This window comes from Danio aesculapii, chromosome 14, assembly GCF_903798145.1.
Source record: "Danio aesculapii chromosome 14, fDanAes4.1, whole genome shotgun sequence".
NCBI classification, from domain to species: domain Eukaryota; kingdom Metazoa; phylum Chordata; class Actinopteri; order Cypriniformes; family Danionidae; genus Danio; species Danio aesculapii.
In genome coordinates, this window is record NC_079448.1 from 3352117 (window position 1) to 3370809 (window position 18693).

An 18693-nucleotide genomic window follows, 5' to 3' on the forward strand; every position below is an offset into this window, starting at 1 on the left:
CACTCTGATTGGATTATTACTGATTACAGATGAGTGGCCAGACGTGCTCAATCATATCACGTGCTCCTCTCGAAATTAGTTTATGAAACTTCGCTTAAATCAATGCTATACTCACATCATTAAACTTACTGGCAATTTCTGACCAAAACTTTGACAGCAAAGTGCAGAACAACGCAAAAAAATAAAAAGTTATTGAAATCTCTTCAACTCTCTGTACAGCAGTCTAACCAGAGAGCTGGTGTTTTATTAATTTCCAGCTCTACTCACTCATCATAAATGACTCTAAAATATTAACACTGCATCATTACTTTGCAGTTATCACCCATTTAAAAAGATATTTATTAGTCTGCAATAATGGCTGTTAGAGAGATTCACAGGACCAGCTTTTGAGTGTCGTACAAGTGTTAAGGTTGAGTCTGAGAAGAAATGAAGAGCTCAGATGCAATAAATAAATAAATAAATAAATAACAACTCTAAGCACTGTCTGAAATCTTCTAAAATAAGCATTTTCCTCAGCATCCTGTGTTTGTGTTTAATTATTTCAATTTAAAGGCAATGAAAACAATCTATTATTAGCCTTAAAAGTAAAATTACTGAACCTACACACATGAGCCTAAGGAAAAAGGGATGCTCATTTTAGTAGAACATATCAGACGGCTGTTATACTGTAAAAAATATATGAGGAAAAGGTTATGACAACAAATGTTTTTTATGCTAATTTAACTTATTTCAGTAAGCTAATCGGGTTTAATATTTGTTTTTAGTTTGACTGATATAAGCTGAGATAATTAGAAAAGTTCATTCATTTTCCTTCTGCTTAGTCTCTATTTCAGAGGTCGCCACAGCGGAATGAACCACCGGCTATTCCAGCATATGTTTTAAAAAGCAAATGCCCTTCAAGCTGCAACCCAGTACTGGGAAACGCCCATACACACTCACATTCATACACACACTCATACACTACAGCCAATTTAGTTTATTCAATTCCCCTATAGTGCATGTTTTTGGTCTGTGGGGGAAACCGGAGCACCCGGAGGAAACCCACGCCAACACGGGGAGAACATGCAAACTCCACACAGAAATGTCAAATGATCCATCAGAGACTCAAACCAGTAACCTTCTTGCTGTGAGGCCTCAGTGCTAACCACTATGCCACCCACTAGAAAAGTTAATAGATAATAAATATTGTTTGAGATTGTCTTCTGCATAATTCACGTGTTGAATTGTTCTATAATGTGTCTTCATGAAATGAGGGTCATTGTGAAAAGTGTGTGAGTCAGTGCTGAGTGTCTGCACAATGTCTGTGAGTCAGTTTTGTTTGACTGGGGCTTTCCTCTTCATTGTCACACAGCTCAGGGACACGAGTGATGACATCACTGCATCTGTCATTCACAGTAAAAGAGGTCAGGCTGATGACATCATGAGAAAACCGCCATTCTCTACTCACAACTGTCAGGTTCTGTTATATTTATTTTGTTTTGCGTCCACATGACTTGCTTGTGTTTCTTTGATATATTATGTACATCTTTATGTATCAATAAATTTTGTATTTTTCTATGGGCAAAGATTAAATCGCATTCAAAAAAAGTTTGTTTTGACATAACATATGTGTGTGAACTGTGTATATTTATTATGATTGTATATAATATTATGTATAGATTTAAATATATATGTAACAAAACAGTTTTGTATAGTTTTTGCTTTTATGAATGTGTGTGTGTCTCAAGTAAATATAAATAATACACATATATAATACATATACACATATATAATATGTCAAAACCAACTTTATTTTGGATGCAATTAATTGCAGATAATCTTTGCCCAGCACAACATTTTTCTGATAGGTTTTATCCCCTATTATATATTATATATACATTATATGTTTACTAAAGAGACAGTTCACCCAGAAATGAAAATTGACACATTATTTACTCGCCCTCAAGTGGTTCCGAACTATTATGATTTTATTTTTATTCAAGAGAAGATATTTTTGATGAAAGCTGAAACCTGTAACCATTGACTTCCATAGTAGGAAAACAAATAGTATGGAAGTCAATGGTTACCAGTTTCCAGCATTCTTCGAAATATCTTCTTTTGCTTTCAGCAGACGAAACAAACTAGTAAAGGTTTTAAACAAGTGAAAGGTGAGTAAATGATGACATAATTTCCATTTTTGGGCGAACTATCCATTTAAGGAAATATATTTCTTTAGCATAGCATTTTAAATGTGTTGTTTTTGTTATTGGGGTGGCTCGGTGGCGCAGTGGGTAGCGCTGTCGCCTCACAGCAAGAAGGTCATTGGTTTGAGTCCTGGCTGGGCCAGTTGGCATTTCTGTGTGGAGTTTGCATGTTCTCCCCGTGTTGGTGTGAGTTTCCTCTGGGTGCTTCAGCTTCCCCCACAAGTCCAAAGACATGTTCTATAGGGGAATTGAGTAAGCTAAATTAGTTAATTTACCTTAATCCGTAGTGTATGTGTGTATGTCCTGGTCCTCCAGGTTGGGGGCTGAGCGTTTGGCCCACATCATAAAAATTAGATGTTAGGAAACACCAATATGGTGCGGCCAAATATCAACTTTGCCCTGGTTGCATATGTGTTTAATTATGATACATACATAACCAGTCACCGGTACGTAGATGTTTATTGTATCATGTATATCTATTGTTTTTTTTAATGTAAAGCCTAACCAGGGAAAAGGGCTGCAAACTAGTTCCACGCTATTTTTAGGCATCTGTTGTCTTTGTATGTCAATGTTGAGTGTATTTACTCTAACCATTCTAAATATAACTACTTTACTGAACAAAGCTTTGCAATGGTAAATGCTACACAATAAAAATCTAAATATCATGTTTAATATAATTCAATATTATAATTGATATAATATAATGTCTCATTTTCTTATAATGTCGTGCTCTTTCACTATAACATCACACTTAGATCTAAATATTAATTCTATATAGGCTGAAAGACAAAGAACAAAGAGCATGACTCTGGGTGTGCCAGCATGTACTGGATGTTGTCAAGCAGAACATGGGTAAAGTCAGACCTCTATGGGTACAGAAATGAACTGCAGGTCTTTACATCTCACCTATAAGAATGCATTATATTATTTGTTTTTCACTGAAATTGAGTTTTGGCTCCAAGGAAGAGCAAAGGCTAACCTCTAAACACTGCCATTCTCTTGTCCTCAATACTTCTGACATCTGCAAGTCATTTACTATTTATTGCACTATAATCTATTTTTAACAACAAATTCTTTCTCTTTTCTTTCTTTGAGACTTTGTTTCATAATAATATATTTATTTTAAAGTAACAAACTGTGACTAGTCGTGAATCTATGAGCATTTAAAGTGATAGAAAAACGCAAGGGTGCATTTAAATTATATGTATTTCTTTGTATTTCTAAAAAAGGAAGACTTGTTGGTCATAATATTTAAAGTCAAGGTTAACTAGAATTACCGAAGTACAATTGTAAATATTTACACATTTACTTCATGCAATAAATGAACTGAGTGGAATGAGTTAACTATTAATATTCATTTAATTTTAATAATTAAACCTAGCAATATTAAGTCAATTTTAATGGAAAAAAATATTTACTTAGTCAGCAAAGCAGGCAACCCCTACAAAATCATCCCATACATGTATTATAAACAGATAAAATAAATCAGGTGAAAAATTAAATCTCATAGGTAATAAAAACTTGTAACTAATAAAATTTACTAAAATCTTTTCTATAACCAAAAGAGCTTAACTAATCTAAATTAATTTCAATAAATCTAGATTCAAAGCGAATCATTTAACCTTTACTGTTTAATTTAACACTCCTAAATAAAGTAAATCTGACATGATATTGATAAGTTAATTGCACTTGTTATAATATTAATAAAATGTACTTGAATTTTACTTGTGCAAACACTTACGAGCATTTTATCAAGCAAATCTCTTCATTTCAAGTCATTTCTTTACATCTTTATCCAGCAGTGATATGTTCAATAAATTTAACAGAAACAAAACGTATGTTAGGTTACATTTGGAGCATTCTTGTCTCTATTATCTGATTAAAGGCAATCTTTAGTAAAGTTGTTAAGGAAACCAAAACCTAAAGGTAAACCACTTACTCCTAATAGGCTCTGCACACCATTTGGGAAGTGTCCTGCTGGACACCACATGCATTATGTACTCACGTTTAGGGCGACAATCCAAAATCTAATCACCCAATCCAATCGGCTTAAAAAAAAAGGAATAAACCGTGCATGTGTAAAGATAGGGCTCACAAATAGGCCTTGCTGAATGTAGCAACTTTAAAAAGGGATCGTTCACACAAAAAATGTAATTCTGTCATCATTTACTCACCCAAAACCGCTTTGAGTTTCTTCTTTTGAACAGAAAATAATGTATATATAATGTTGAGGACCTGTAACCACTGACTTCTAAATGTATTTTCCCTACCATGCTTGTCAATGGTTACCAGTTTTCAACATTCTTCAAATTAACTTCTTTTGTGTTTAATAGAAAAAAGAAACTCATAAAGGTTTGAAACCACATCAGGGTTAGTTAACAGTCAGTAAATGTTCATTTTTGGGTGAACTATCACTTTAACTTCAAATGTATTTACATGCAGGTATCGTATTATTAAGTACAATATAAAACGTATCTACAGAAGTAAGCAAATTAATGCTTACATTTATATAACAGTCCTGTTTTACATGTAAATACCATGTACTTATACTCATTGTGTAATTGTGTAATAACAAAAACTGTACTAAAATAAAGAACTGGTATATTTACTATCCATAAATATACCTCTGAACCCAACCATAACCCATGAGGTTACCAAATATAAGGCAGTATTTGCATTGTAAGTACATGTTAAATACACATACTATAAAATAAAAGGTAAAATTGTATATAAATGTGTTTAATATAATTACTAATATGAATGTTCACAGTAGTCGAAGATAATATAAAGCTGATCTGCTTCATTTACAAATTAAAACTCCCAAGAAAGACGTTATGACAAAACAGCCTATTCAGACATGCCTTCAAACTTTCCAGCACATCTTCAAACAGACACTTTAGGAGCAGAATAAATAAAACATTCAGAGTTCACCGTTCTATTCTCCACAGGCAAAAGCTAAATGCACCCAGGACGGTCTCTGTTTCTGTGAGTCGACGTGATGCCCGGATCTGCGGTCCCAATGTGTGTGTAATTTCTCCTCCATTACATTTCTCCAGCAGAGAGCAGGCCATGATTTTTGCCAAACACAAAACAAGTCAACCTCTTGAGGGCCTGATAAACCCTGCTGCCTCAGCACCGGTTGCCCTTCAGAAGCCTGATTTAAAAACAGACGCCTGTGGAGGTGAAACAAAGCTATCAGGCAATGCAGACAAGTCTCAGCAGACCTTGTCATAAAGCCTGCCGAGGACCCTGAAAATGCGCTCTGAAAGCCAGAATAGTCATGCAGCCAAGTTCCACTATTTTTGGTCCAGGGATTTTTCTGAAGTCGGTGAGCATTGAGGGAAACACTCAAAAATAAAGGGACAGAATGCTTTCAAAAGGTACACTTTTGGACCATAGAGGCGGACATTACTACCTTTAGGGTACACTTTTGTATCATTGTATGTATTAATATGTACCTTTAAGGACTTGTTAGGAACAAAAATGAAAAAAAAAAAATAATAATAATAATAATTATATATATATATATATATATATATATATATACACACACATGCATACATACATATATATATACATACATATACATAAACATACATATACATATACATACATATACATATATATATATATACATACATATATTTACATACATATATATATATATATATACATACATATATATATATATATATATATATATATATATATACACATATATACAAGGGTGTTCCTTTAGTGATATCGCTTCGACTCACGTTGAAAATGGCGGACGTGAATCAACAAACTGAGGATATGATGACGCGCCTGTCAATCAATATTGGTGGGCGGGGGGACCGCTGTCCTACGTAAAGTTGCGGTTGGTTTGAAAACCGCTCCAATCCAGTTTTTTATGTTAAATTGAAAAAAAGCACTGGGTGTGTTTATATCACCCCAATATGACAGTCTATACACCATACATGCATATATGTCTGTCCAAACAGCTTGAAAAGTAGATTTTTTACCATAGGTGCCCTTTAAAGCTACAAATGTTATTGTTTCTTGTGACTAAACGCTTTAAACTCACTTGACATGTTTAACAGAGATAAAAAAAACAAAACAAATGCACATTATACAACTTTAATTTCACTATGGATAAACTTTGCAATTAATCTACAAGCTACTGCTCAACAAAAATTGCAATATCGATGCTGAAACAATATATTGTGCAGCCCTAAAATATATATTTCTTAACAATATCTGGTATTAATGGCAAGACACGTGTTATTAAACAAACAAAACTTTGAGGAAAATAAGCAATCCATTGCCAGTTTTACATAGAAACAAACATAAAATAGCATAGAAAAACAAAATACCTTACACCCTAATATATCAGTGATCACTGTGATAACTGGTGTTTCAAAATGCGTGTCTCCTGCATTAAATTAGCAGGCACTTTAAAAACATAACTTCTGTTCATCACAATTAAAACATGGACCACATGCAAAAGCGTTACACTCCAAACACAGCAATGCACCATGCTGAGGAATTTACTGTATCTCAATATTTATGTTGCATCTACATTATTCATTCATTCATTTTCTTTCCGCTTAGTCCCTATATTCATCGGGGGTCACCACAGCAGAATGAACCGCCAACTTATCCAGCATACGTTTTGCACAGCGGATGCCCTTCCAGCTGCAACCCAGTACTGGGATACACCCATACACTGCAGTCAATTTAGTTGATTCAATTCACCTACAGTGTATGTGTTTGGACTGTGGGTGAAACCGGCCCATTGTGAGGCGACAATGCTAAACACTGAGCCACCGCGCCGCCCATCTACATTATTTATAATGATCATTTATGAAACAATGAATTGAGTACTGATTATCTGAATGCAGAAAAGATCAAAACATTAAAAAAGACAGGAGCAAATATTACTTTTCAATTATTATTTCAGGTATCCTTTAAAGTGTACATCAATACACTACAATACAAATCACGTTCTGAGCAGAACAAACACTTATATGCATTAGAACTTGCAAATCAGATGCTAGTATATGCATTAGAACTCTTAAAAGCCAAACATGAATCACTTGTGTAATAGGCAAGGTGATAAAAACAAACAAACACTAACATCATCGTCATCATCACCCTGGCCTTTTACTGTAAACAATGACCGCCACCGCCATCATCTCCTCATACTTCTTGTCTCACTCTCTCAGTCTCTCAATAAGCCTATGATAAATCCTGTCATGTTAAATCAGTGGCTAAACTGCCCTCGGTTGCTGTTTCTCCGCTCAACCTCTCGAGAGTGAATTAATTCACTAAATCAGTTTTTATTGTCCGCCTGACACCCTCATTTGTTTGGTGCATGGCACCTGCGTCCTCTTTTTTTTTCCACGATCCCGCTCTGACCGTGTTTTTATCTCCTGCTCGCCACACCCTTTCTGCTCACACACACTCCGCATGCTCTTTCCTGTTTTATTCTCCCCCCTCTCTGCCACTCTCGCTTGCTCACTCTCTGTGTGTGGGTGTGGCAAAATGCAGCACTGGCTAGTGGGAAACAGAGCCAGGTTGCCATGACAGCCTAAAGATAAAAGGATAAGAACAGACACTAAGTGCTAAGATCCCAATGTAACATCATTATGGTGTTTGTTGAGACAGGAAGTGAGGTAGACGGAGGACTAAAGAGAACAAAAGACGCAAGTCACCATGGTTTAAAGAGTAACTGCTCAATAATTGTGCCAGTGAACTGTGGGTCGTGTGCTCTAGTTTGTTAATGCACGACAAAACTGGGGCATCACGGCAAACCTGTTTATTTAGTTCATATCTATTTGCATATTCCAGATTATTGATAGCAATCTGTACAGTATGTTCATCTATTTGTAAATCTCTGTCTGTAGTTAATACAACTTGTGTATTATGTTTATAGTACATCTGTCTGTAATTATTACCCATAGTTTTCTATAATTACCTATATCCCTCATGTGCTGCTATTGCACTCAAGGTTAGACCTAACCTGCATTTCGTTGCCTTGCACTTGTATGTGTATGTGTAATGATTATGAAGTTGAATCTAATCTAATCTAATCTAATGAAAAAGAAATGTTTTATTATTATTATCATCATCATTATTATTATTATTATTATTATTATTATTATTATTATTATTATCATTATTATTATTATTATTATTATTATTATTATCATTATTATTATTATTATTATTATTATTATTATTATTATTATTATCATTATTATTATTATCATTATTATTATTATCATTATTATTGTTATTATTATTATTATCATCATTATTATTATTGTTATTATTATTATCAACATTATTATTATTAATATTATTATTATTAATAATATTATTATTATCATTATTATTATTATTATTATTATTATTATTATTATTATTATTATTGTTATTATTATTATCATTATTATTATTATTATTATTATTATTATTATTATTATTATTATCATTATTATTATTATTATCATTATTAATATTATTATTATTATCATTATTATTGTTATTATTATTATTATTATCATTATTATTATTATCATTATTATTGTTATTATTATTATTATCATCATTATTATTATTGTTATTATTATTATTATTATTATTATCAACATTATTATTTTTAATATTATTATTATTATTAATATTATTATTATCATCATTATTATTATTGTTATTATTATTATTATCATTATTATTATCATTATTATTGCTATTGTTATTATTATTATTATTATTATTATTGTTATTATTATTATTGTTATTATTATTATTTTTATTATTATTATCATTATTATTGTTATTGTTATTATTATTATTTTTATTATTATTATCATTATTATTATTATTGTTGTTGTTGTTATTATTATTATTATTATTATTATTATTATTATTATTATTATTATTATTATTATTATTATTATTATTATTATTATTATTATTTATTTATTTATTTTTAAAGGATATTTCACCCAAAAATTAAATCTCTGTCATTGTTTACTCACCCTTCATTTGTTCAAAACCTATTTGAGTTTCTGTTGAACACAAAAGAAGATAATTTGAAGAATGCTGACTGATGGCATTTATTGACTGCCATAGTCATTTTATTTCCTTCTATTGAAGTCAATGGGTGCCATCAACCAGCATTCCTCAAAATATATTCCTTTGTGTGAAACTGAACAGAAGATAGAATCTCATTAAAACCACGTGAGGGAGAGTAAATTATGAAGTAATTATATTTATTTTTGGATGAACTATCCCTTTAAACTTTAAATGGGTCACCATATCAGTGACCAAACAGTCTACCTTTAACATTGTTTGAATTGAAAAGACAGTTTGGCCTAATTGAAAGAACTGAAATGTATCCAATCAAACAGCACTTTAACAACTTACTTTTGAAGCCAACATCTTAAATAAATACATATATATATTATTTATTTTATTGCAATATTTTGCCTTTTTTTTGCATTTTTATATGTGCAAGTCATGGCTCAAGAAAGCTCTGAAAACATTTTTTTTTCAAATGACATGGCCTTAATGGCCACTACTTCACTGCAAAATAATATAATTTCATTAATAAACTTCTATATGAAACTATACACTCAACGGCCACTTTATTAGGTACACCCGTCCAACTGCTCGTTAATGCACATTTCTAATCAGCCAATCACATGGCAGAAACTCAATTCATTTAGGCATGCAGACACGGTCAAGACGATCTGCTGCAGTTCAAACAGAGCATCAGAATGGGGAAGAAAGCTGATTTAAGTGACTTTGAACGTGGCATGGTTGTTGGTGCCAGACAGGCTGGTCTGAGTATCAGAAACTGCTGATCTACTGGGATTCAAGTATTGTTGCTGACCATGTCCATCCCTTTATGACCACAGTGTACTCATTTTCTGATGGCTACTTCCAGCAGGATAACGCACCATGTCATAAAGCGCGAATCATCTCAGACTGGTTTCTTGAACATGACAATGAGTTAAATGTACTCAAATGGCCTCCACAGTCACCAGATTTCAATCCAATAGAGCACCTTTGGGATGTGGTGGAACGGGAGATTGGCATTATGGATGTGCAGATGACAAATCTGCAGCAACTGTGTGATGCTATCATGTCAATATGGAGCAAAATATGGAGAGGAATATTTCCAGTACCTTGTTGAATCTGTGCCATGAAGGATTAAGGCAGTTCTGAAGGCAAAAGGGGGTCCAACCTGGTACTAGTAAGGTGTACCTAATAAAGTGTCTGGTGATTGTATATATATATATATATATATATATATATATATATATATATATATATATATATATATATATATATATATATATATATATATATATATATATATATATATATATATATATAAAGAATATATTATACTCTAAACTAAACCATATATAATAGAACTGAAGAGTGAACCTCTCTAACACTAAGCAAAACCACTGAAACGTACAGCAATTAGCTGATCTCTTACATTTCTATCTCTGTGATGTGCTTATGAAATCAATTTAATGCCCTGCACAAGCCAGGGTCAGTGCACAGATGTAATATAACCTTTTTTGGCTGACTTTGTTGCTTATACTGCTGGTCAACAAATATCAAACGAGCAACCTTTGATCATATTAGCAAACTATTGCAAACACACACACACACACACACACACACACACACACACACACACACACACACACACACACACACACACACACACACACACACACAAATTTATACTTTTACTCTGTAAATAACAGCAGCATGTCTGTGTTTGTGGTTGTTGTCAGTGTGACTCTTGTCCCCAGCAGAACTGGAGCACAGGGTGGGGTTTTGGTCTGATTGACAGTGATGATGTCACAGCTATGAGCTCAGCCTGCAAACCGTGAGCTCCTGCAGCGCAGAACGGAAAATTACAGACCCTTCCCCCACAGCACTTCCTCTCTCTCACTCTCTCTCTCCGTATTCCTCCCTCTACCTTTTTATCCCATTTCTCCTTTCTGAACACCCCCACTCTCCTCTCTTTCTCTATCCCTCTTTTTCAGTCTCCCATCCCCCTCTCGTTCTCCCACACAGGGAACACGCATCAGCTTAAAGGGAGAATCTCAGCCGGCGCAGAGACAATAATAGAGCTGAATTCTGCTTTGTGTGATTCTGCTCAACACAACACTGCACAAATCTGCAGGACTACTGTATATATGTAATAATAATAATAATAATATATATATATATATATATATATATATATATATATATATATATATAGATATATATATATATATATAAACAGAACAAATATTTTCTAGGATAAAAAATCCAATGTGCATGGAGCCTGCAACCTATTATATAAAATGTTGGTTGATCTTTTTAAATACACTACAATATGCTCTTATTCATACAGCAAATCATAATGTATAAGAGGTATAACACATATATTATACCTCTGGGCTGGGCGACAAAAATCTCATATCACAAAACAAGTCATCTCATATCCTGATAATGGTATATAATCACAATATAGTACCACTTCTGTAAATACAATGAATTAATAGTTTATATATATATATATATATATATATATATATATATATATATATATATATATATATATATATATACACACTGACAGCATGTAAATGACAATTACTATATTATCAGAAATTTACTCATTAACATGTGATCATATTTCTCACTTGTTTAAGCTTCAGGGAAAATGTTTGATTACAAATATAGAAATATAAAATAAATATTAATAAAATATCAAATACTTATGAAATATGAGCGCTTACAGGTCTGACATGAAAATAAAAATATTTAAAAATAAATAAATGCAAACATTGTTTTTTCAAGATTTCAACTTTCTCATGGTGCAGGCATTTATGTTTCTGTCTGCATCACTGTCATGGCATGTACTATTGCGCTCATATAAAATCTGAAAAAGCATTACTGTAACGATATATTTCGTGACACCATGAGCCAAACAACAGAGCATAGTATGAAACGACTTACTTTTTATTTTTTCCATATGATATATACCTGCATATTGTGCAGCCATAATATAAATCATCATATTCTTGTGGAGCAAGTGTCAGCTTAAACGGTTCGTTAAATTCTAAGAAACTGTTCAGTCGGTTATATACATATATAGATCATAACGAGTAGATTTTGATATATTCTTATGCATATATCTGAAGCAATCTACAAAAATGTAGAGCAGGGATAAACGCAACAAGATTAACCCAAAATCACAGAAAGAGCTGAACACAAGCATCCATGTGCCCATTTACAACAAGATATATACATAAGACTATATGACAAATAAAAAACTAATTTAATTATGAACAAAAAATAACTAGACAGGTATTTTAGGACGGTGCTTTGCCAAATTACAGACTTAAGTTATTATTTTTAATGCCCCCACCCTGCTAAAAGACTTCGGCAGCAGCAGAAAGTGTGTGTGTGTGTGTGTAAACTGCAGGTTAAACTAATGATAATCTGCTGAATTCTGCTCATAAAATGAATGAATTTGACACTTTCACTGGGGAATACCTTTCTTAGGAAGGAGAAAAGGCTGAGTGGAAATATTATTAAATATTAAAAATTGCACCATTAGAAATTAGAATTTCCTATGATAATTGAAACAGAGAGAAAGATAAATAATAAGAAATAAAACAGGGAAAAGGCATGTGTTCAGTATGATAGCATTAGCAAAACTAGGCCTGGCTTTCTTTCTTTTATCCTGTTTATGTGCCAGAGATCTGCTAAGGGGAACACGAAAGCCGGGCATGGCCTCTTTAACCAACATGACACAGACAGAGATGAATCCGCATCACGTGGATGCTGCCTGACTCATGTTCAGACCTAGAAACGTTTATGGTAATCCCTGCATATTAAAAGAGGGCAAGAAAATGTGAAAAAAATAATAAAAAAACAATCTAAACATAAACCAAACGTAAAACTAGGTGTTCAATAACGCACCACAGATAGTGTTCAAATCAGCACACACACAGTGCTGCACTTACTGAAACTACGCACAACCTTGGAGTGCTTCAGCACCATGGAGAGCTCTAGCAATGTAAATGAACCATGATCCGGGTATCAATAGCTCAACACAGGACTGTGGGTTCACTTTTGTTTAACAATATACTTCTGAAACCAATTTAACCAGACAAATAGATGGCCCAGACAAAGGCTTACCTTCTCTTTATTAGGCAGTGTTTGTGTTCTAGTGAAAGTGTCTCCTCCATTAATACTGATCAGTTCTGCATCTGCAGGCGGAAATGGCGCAGGGAAAACCACTACGTCACTCTTCAGTGTGTCTGAGCTAAAACACACGTCATACTGCTGAGTAGATTTGGAGTAAGACCAGCTCCCGTCAGGGTGTGTGGTGATCATCGGGGCGCTGTACCTGCTCAAACTGCTGTCTGTCCTGTGGCATTTAACAGCTATCAAACTGATGAGGCTCAGTAAAAAGATGACGGACACACTCACAATGGCGATCAGCAGATACAGATTTAAATCCGAGAAACTCTCCTCCTTTACCGGCGCGTGTCTGAATGGAGTCTTGACGTCACTTCCGCTTTCAACAACGACAGCATCAATAGACACAGTCGCTGACAGTGAGGGCTCTCCGTTATCAGAAACCAAAATGACCAGCGGGTGAGTTTTCAGGTCATTGTCACTCATTCTCCTCTTAGTCCTGATCTCCCCGCTGCTGGTTCCGATTCGGAACAGATTGTTTCCTTTGGGCTCAGAGATGTGGTAGGACAACAGCGCATTGTAACCAGAATCTGCATCTACAGCCCTGATCTTGGCCACAAAGTAGCCCGCGTCAGCAGAATAGGGAATGTTCTCGGTGTTAACGGAACCGAGCTCGGAATAGGGCGCGAGAATCGCGGGACTGTTGTCATTCTCATCCAGGACAAAAACATTTACAGTCACGTTACTGCTGAGCGGAGGAACACCAGAGTCTGTGGCCTGAACTTTAAACTCAAATGTTTTGATCTCCTCATAGTTAAACGACTGTAAACTGTGGAGATCTCCAGTGTCAGAGTTTATAGTAATCACAGAATATGTACTTCCAGATTTGTGAAGTGGTTCCAATAATCGATAAGCAATTTTGGAATTTTCATTTAAATCTGGATCAACAGCTGAAATGGTGTAAATGATTTGGTCTTTAGGACCATTTTCTTTCACAAATACATTTATGACAGGGTTTGGAAAACGTGGAGAATTGTCATTAACATCAGAAACATACACAGTAAAAACCCTAGTGGCCGAAAGAGGTGGAGTCCCTTCATCCGACGCCATGATTGTGACATTATATCGATCAACACGCTCTCTATCAAGTGGCCCATCCACTACAAGAGAGTAATAATTCTTATACGACGACTGTAATTTAAAAGGAACATCCCCTACCACTCTCCCGTGCGCATTCCCATTCTTTCCCGAGTCTTTATCAGATATCGTTATCAAAGCCACCGTTGTGTCTTTTTTAGCATCCTCTCGTACTGTGTTCACTTGTGAAGTTAATGATATTTCAGGCTCGTTGTCGTTCACATCTAAAACCTCTACTAATATTTTACAGTGCGCAGATCGCGGACTCGCTCCTTTGTCTTTAGCCTGCGCATGAATCTCATAAGCATTGTGTTGCTCAAAATCCACACTCCCCTGCACAGAAACCACACCGGTAGCAGAATCAATTTTAAAAACACTACTTGCTTTATCGTCGCTGTCTTGCTGAACTAAAGAATAAATAATTTCACTATTTATGCCCTCATCCAAATCGGTGGCGTTCAGATTGATGACTACTGTTCCCAACGGTGCATTTTCAACAATACGTACTTTGTAAAGAGCTTTGCCAAACACGGGTGCGTTATCATTCACATCTTGCACATTTATTACTATCTGCATTGTACCTGATTTGGGAGGCTTTCCTCCATCTACAGCAGTCAGTGTGAGGTGGATCACTGACTGTTTTTCTCTATCTAAAGATTTCTGCAGCACTAATTCAGCAGACACACTCTGCTCTCCTCCGCTTTGTACATCCAGAGAGAAATGCTCGTTCGGGCTCAGTTTGTAGCTTTTTACCGAGTTCGCACCAACATCAGGGTCCGACGCTCTCGGCAACTGAAATCTGTCTCCAACAATAGACAATTCCGATATATTAAATTTTTTAGAACGTATACGGAAAGATGGAGCATTGTCATTAATGTCTAAAATATTTATCTCAATGCGAAACAGGTTTAATGGATTATTAACAATGGCTTCTAAATTCACCGAGCATTGCGGAGAAGCAGGGCAAAACGCCTCCCTGTCGATCCTCTCGCTGACGAACAGAACACCAGTTTTCAAATTAACCTCAAAATATTTTCTTCCCGAAACTGCAGGAATATGAAATCCACGTGATTCCAATTCTTGAATGTTCAAATTAAGATCCTTTGCGATATTTCCGACAAATGTCCCAGTGTTCGCCTCCTCTGAAATGGAATATGCGACCTGGGCTGAAGCTGAAGGCATCAAGAGCAGCAAAAGCAAACAAATAACGGTCCCGCTCATAACAATTACATGAGCCATTATGCTGTTGATTGTTGGACAGTGCCAGAAATAAGTTCCAATATTTAGTTATATTCCAGTATATGTCATTTCTTTCTATGCATACCGCCAGCACGAAGGGATAGAACAAAGCGCATGAGCGCGCGCTAAAGAATAGATAAGGAGGAGCCAGCGGGCGCGCGCAAAAACGCTGCAAAACACCGCTGTACTGACACCAAGAGGTTTTTCAAGAAATAAACATACAGTTTTTATTTTATTATTACTATACAAAATGTAGGAATAGTGAAAATCTATTTTTTTTTTTGTCTTTACCTTTATATTTTACCAATATTTGGTGGTAAAAACTTTCTTACCTTCTCTTTATTAGGCAGTGTTTGTGTTCTGGTAAAAGTGTCTCCTCCATTAATACTGATCAGTTCTGCATCTGCAGGTGGAAATGGCGCAGGGAAAACCACTACGTCACTCTTCAGTGTGTCTGAGCTAAAACACACGTCATACTGCTGAGTAGATTTGGAGTAAGACCAGCTCCCGTCAGGGTGTGTGGTGATCATCGGGGCGCTGTACCTGCCCAAACTGCTGTCTGTCCTGTGGCATTTTACAGCTATCAAACTGATGAGGCTCAGTAAAAAGATGACGGACACACTCACAATGGCGATCAGCAGATACAGATTTAAATCCGAGAAACTCTCCTCCTTTACCGGCGCGTGTCTGAATGGGGTCTTGACGTCACTTCCGCTTTCAACAACCACAGCATCAATAGACACAGTCGCTGACAGTGAGGGCTCTCCGTTATCAGAAACCAAAATGACCAGCGGGTGAGTTTTCAGGTCATTGTCACTCATTCTCCTCTTAGTCCTGATCTCCCCGCTGCTGGTTCCGATTCGGAACAGATTGTTTCCTTTGGGCTCAGAGATGTGGTAGGACAACAGCGCATTGTAACCAGAATCTGCATCTACAGCCCTGATCTTGGCCACAAAGTAGCCCGCGTCAGCAGAATAGGGAATGTTCTCGGTGTTAACGGAACCGAGCTCGGAATAGGGCGCGAGAATCGCGGGACTGTTGTCATTCTCATCCAGGACAAAAACATTTACAGTCACGTTACTGCTGAGCGGAGGAACACCAGAGTCTGTGGCCTGAACTTTAAACTCAAATGTTTTGATCTCCTCATAGTTAAACGACTGTAAACTGTGGAGATCTCCAGTGTCAGAGTTTATGTTGATCATGGATGTTACCGGGCCGCTTTTAGAGCTTTCTAGTAAAGAATATGTTATTCTGGCATTATCACCTACATCAGGATCAACAGCAGATACTGTATGAATAACAGCTCCAATCTGACTGTTCTCTTTCACATAAACATTAATGACGGGCTCTGGAAAGCGCGGCGCGTTGTCATTGACATCAGAAACGTGTACAGCAATGACACTGGTGCTAGAGAGAGGCGGAGTCCCTTCATCAGTAGCGCTGATTGTCACATTATACTCAGACGCGCGCTCTCTGTCTAGAGGACCGTTCACTACTAAAGTATAATAATTCTTGTACGAGTTCTTAACGCTAAAAGGAACAGAGCCCTCTATATTTAGGGTCACCTGTCCATTTTTACCAGCATCATTATCGGTAACAGTTATCATTCCAACCATTGTGTCGATCGGAGCATCTTCTTTAACAGTGCTCGCTAATGACGTCACGGATATCACTGGTATGTTGTCATTAACATCTACGATTTCCACCAATACTTTACAGTGTGCAGTTCTCGGATTATAACCTTTATCCTTTGCTTGTACACGAAGTTCTACTGCATTACTCTGCTCATAATCTACATCTTTTTGCACAGTGATTTCACCTGTTTCAGGGTTTATCGAGAAAGCATTAATATTTTTGTCATTGTCGTGGTCGACAATTGCATAGATTATGTCAGCGTTTACGTCCTCGTCCATATCGATAGCTTGAACAGTTACCACGTGAGTACCACGCGCAGCATTCTCAATAATAAGAGCTTTGTATAAAGACTTACTGAACACGGGTATATTATCGTTAATATCCACAATGTTAACAACAATCTGCATTGTACCAGATTTGGGAGGTTTTCCTCCGTCTACAGCGGTCAATATTAACTTGATCACAGGCTGTTTTTCTCGATCTAAAGCTTTCTGCAGCACTAATTCAGCAGACACACTCTGCTCTCCTCCGCCCTGTACATCTAGAGAAAAGTGTTCATTTTGACTGAGCTTGTAGCTCTTCACCGAATTTACTCCAACATCCGCATCAAACGCTCTGTGTAACGGGAATCTTTCCCCTGGAAAAGCTGATTCACTGATGTTCAATTGTGTTACTGATGTCCGAAATGCAGGTGCATTATCATTAATGTCAACAACATTTATTTCAAATCTGAAAACATTCAATGGGGAGCTAATCATGGCTTCTAATGGCAGAGAACATTTAATATTCTGCTCGCAAATCTCTTCTCTATCGATCCTCTCTTTAACATAGAGAATTCCAGTTTTTGTATTGACATCGAAATACCTCTCGTTCGGTCCCCGAACTATATGAAACCCTCGTGCCTCAAGGTCCTGAATATTCAGATTAAAATCCTTCACCAAATTCCCAACTGTAGTGCCCGGATTTGCTTCCTCCGAGACGGAATAGACAAACTGTCCGCCCGCTATATTCCAAAGCCGACACAGAAAGCACAGAGAAAGCCAAAGCCGAAATGTTGATTCCCATTTGGATTCCATTGCCTCGAAATCATCTGGATGTGAATAAATCATACAAATCCGTGTGCATAGTCGTAAGAAAGTATTTGCTGGAGACCACGTTCTACATCGGCTAGCCTTCCTGACACAATGGCGAAATCTGAACAAAGCCTCTCTGCTCGGGAGGCAAAAATAAGGCGGAGCTTATAGTGGAGCCATGGACAATCTACTGTAAAATAGAAGGCTAG

General features: G+C 35.8%; 1 protein-coding gene across 3 annotated transcripts in view; it reads right to left on the reverse strand.

The window, feature by feature from the left end:
- LOC130240354 (protocadherin alpha-C2-like) overlaps window positions 1–18693 on the reverse strand; it is an 83783-nt gene that overhangs the window by 52333 nt on the left and 12757 nt on the right. The window contains exon 1 of one of the 3 annotated variants that reach the window (XM_056471836.1): window positions 16109–18582. The exons of 1 other annotated variant lie outside the window; for it this stretch is intronic. In XM_056471836.1, coding sequence (XP_056327811.1) covers window positions 16109–18520 — 2412 coding nt within the window. In that variant the 5' untranslated portion in view covers window positions 18521–18582. Of the gene's footprint in view, window positions 1–13397; window positions 15816–16108; window positions 18583–18693 lie in introns of those variants that run through there. One more of the 3 variants, XM_056471837.1, reaches the window with a different exon arrangement.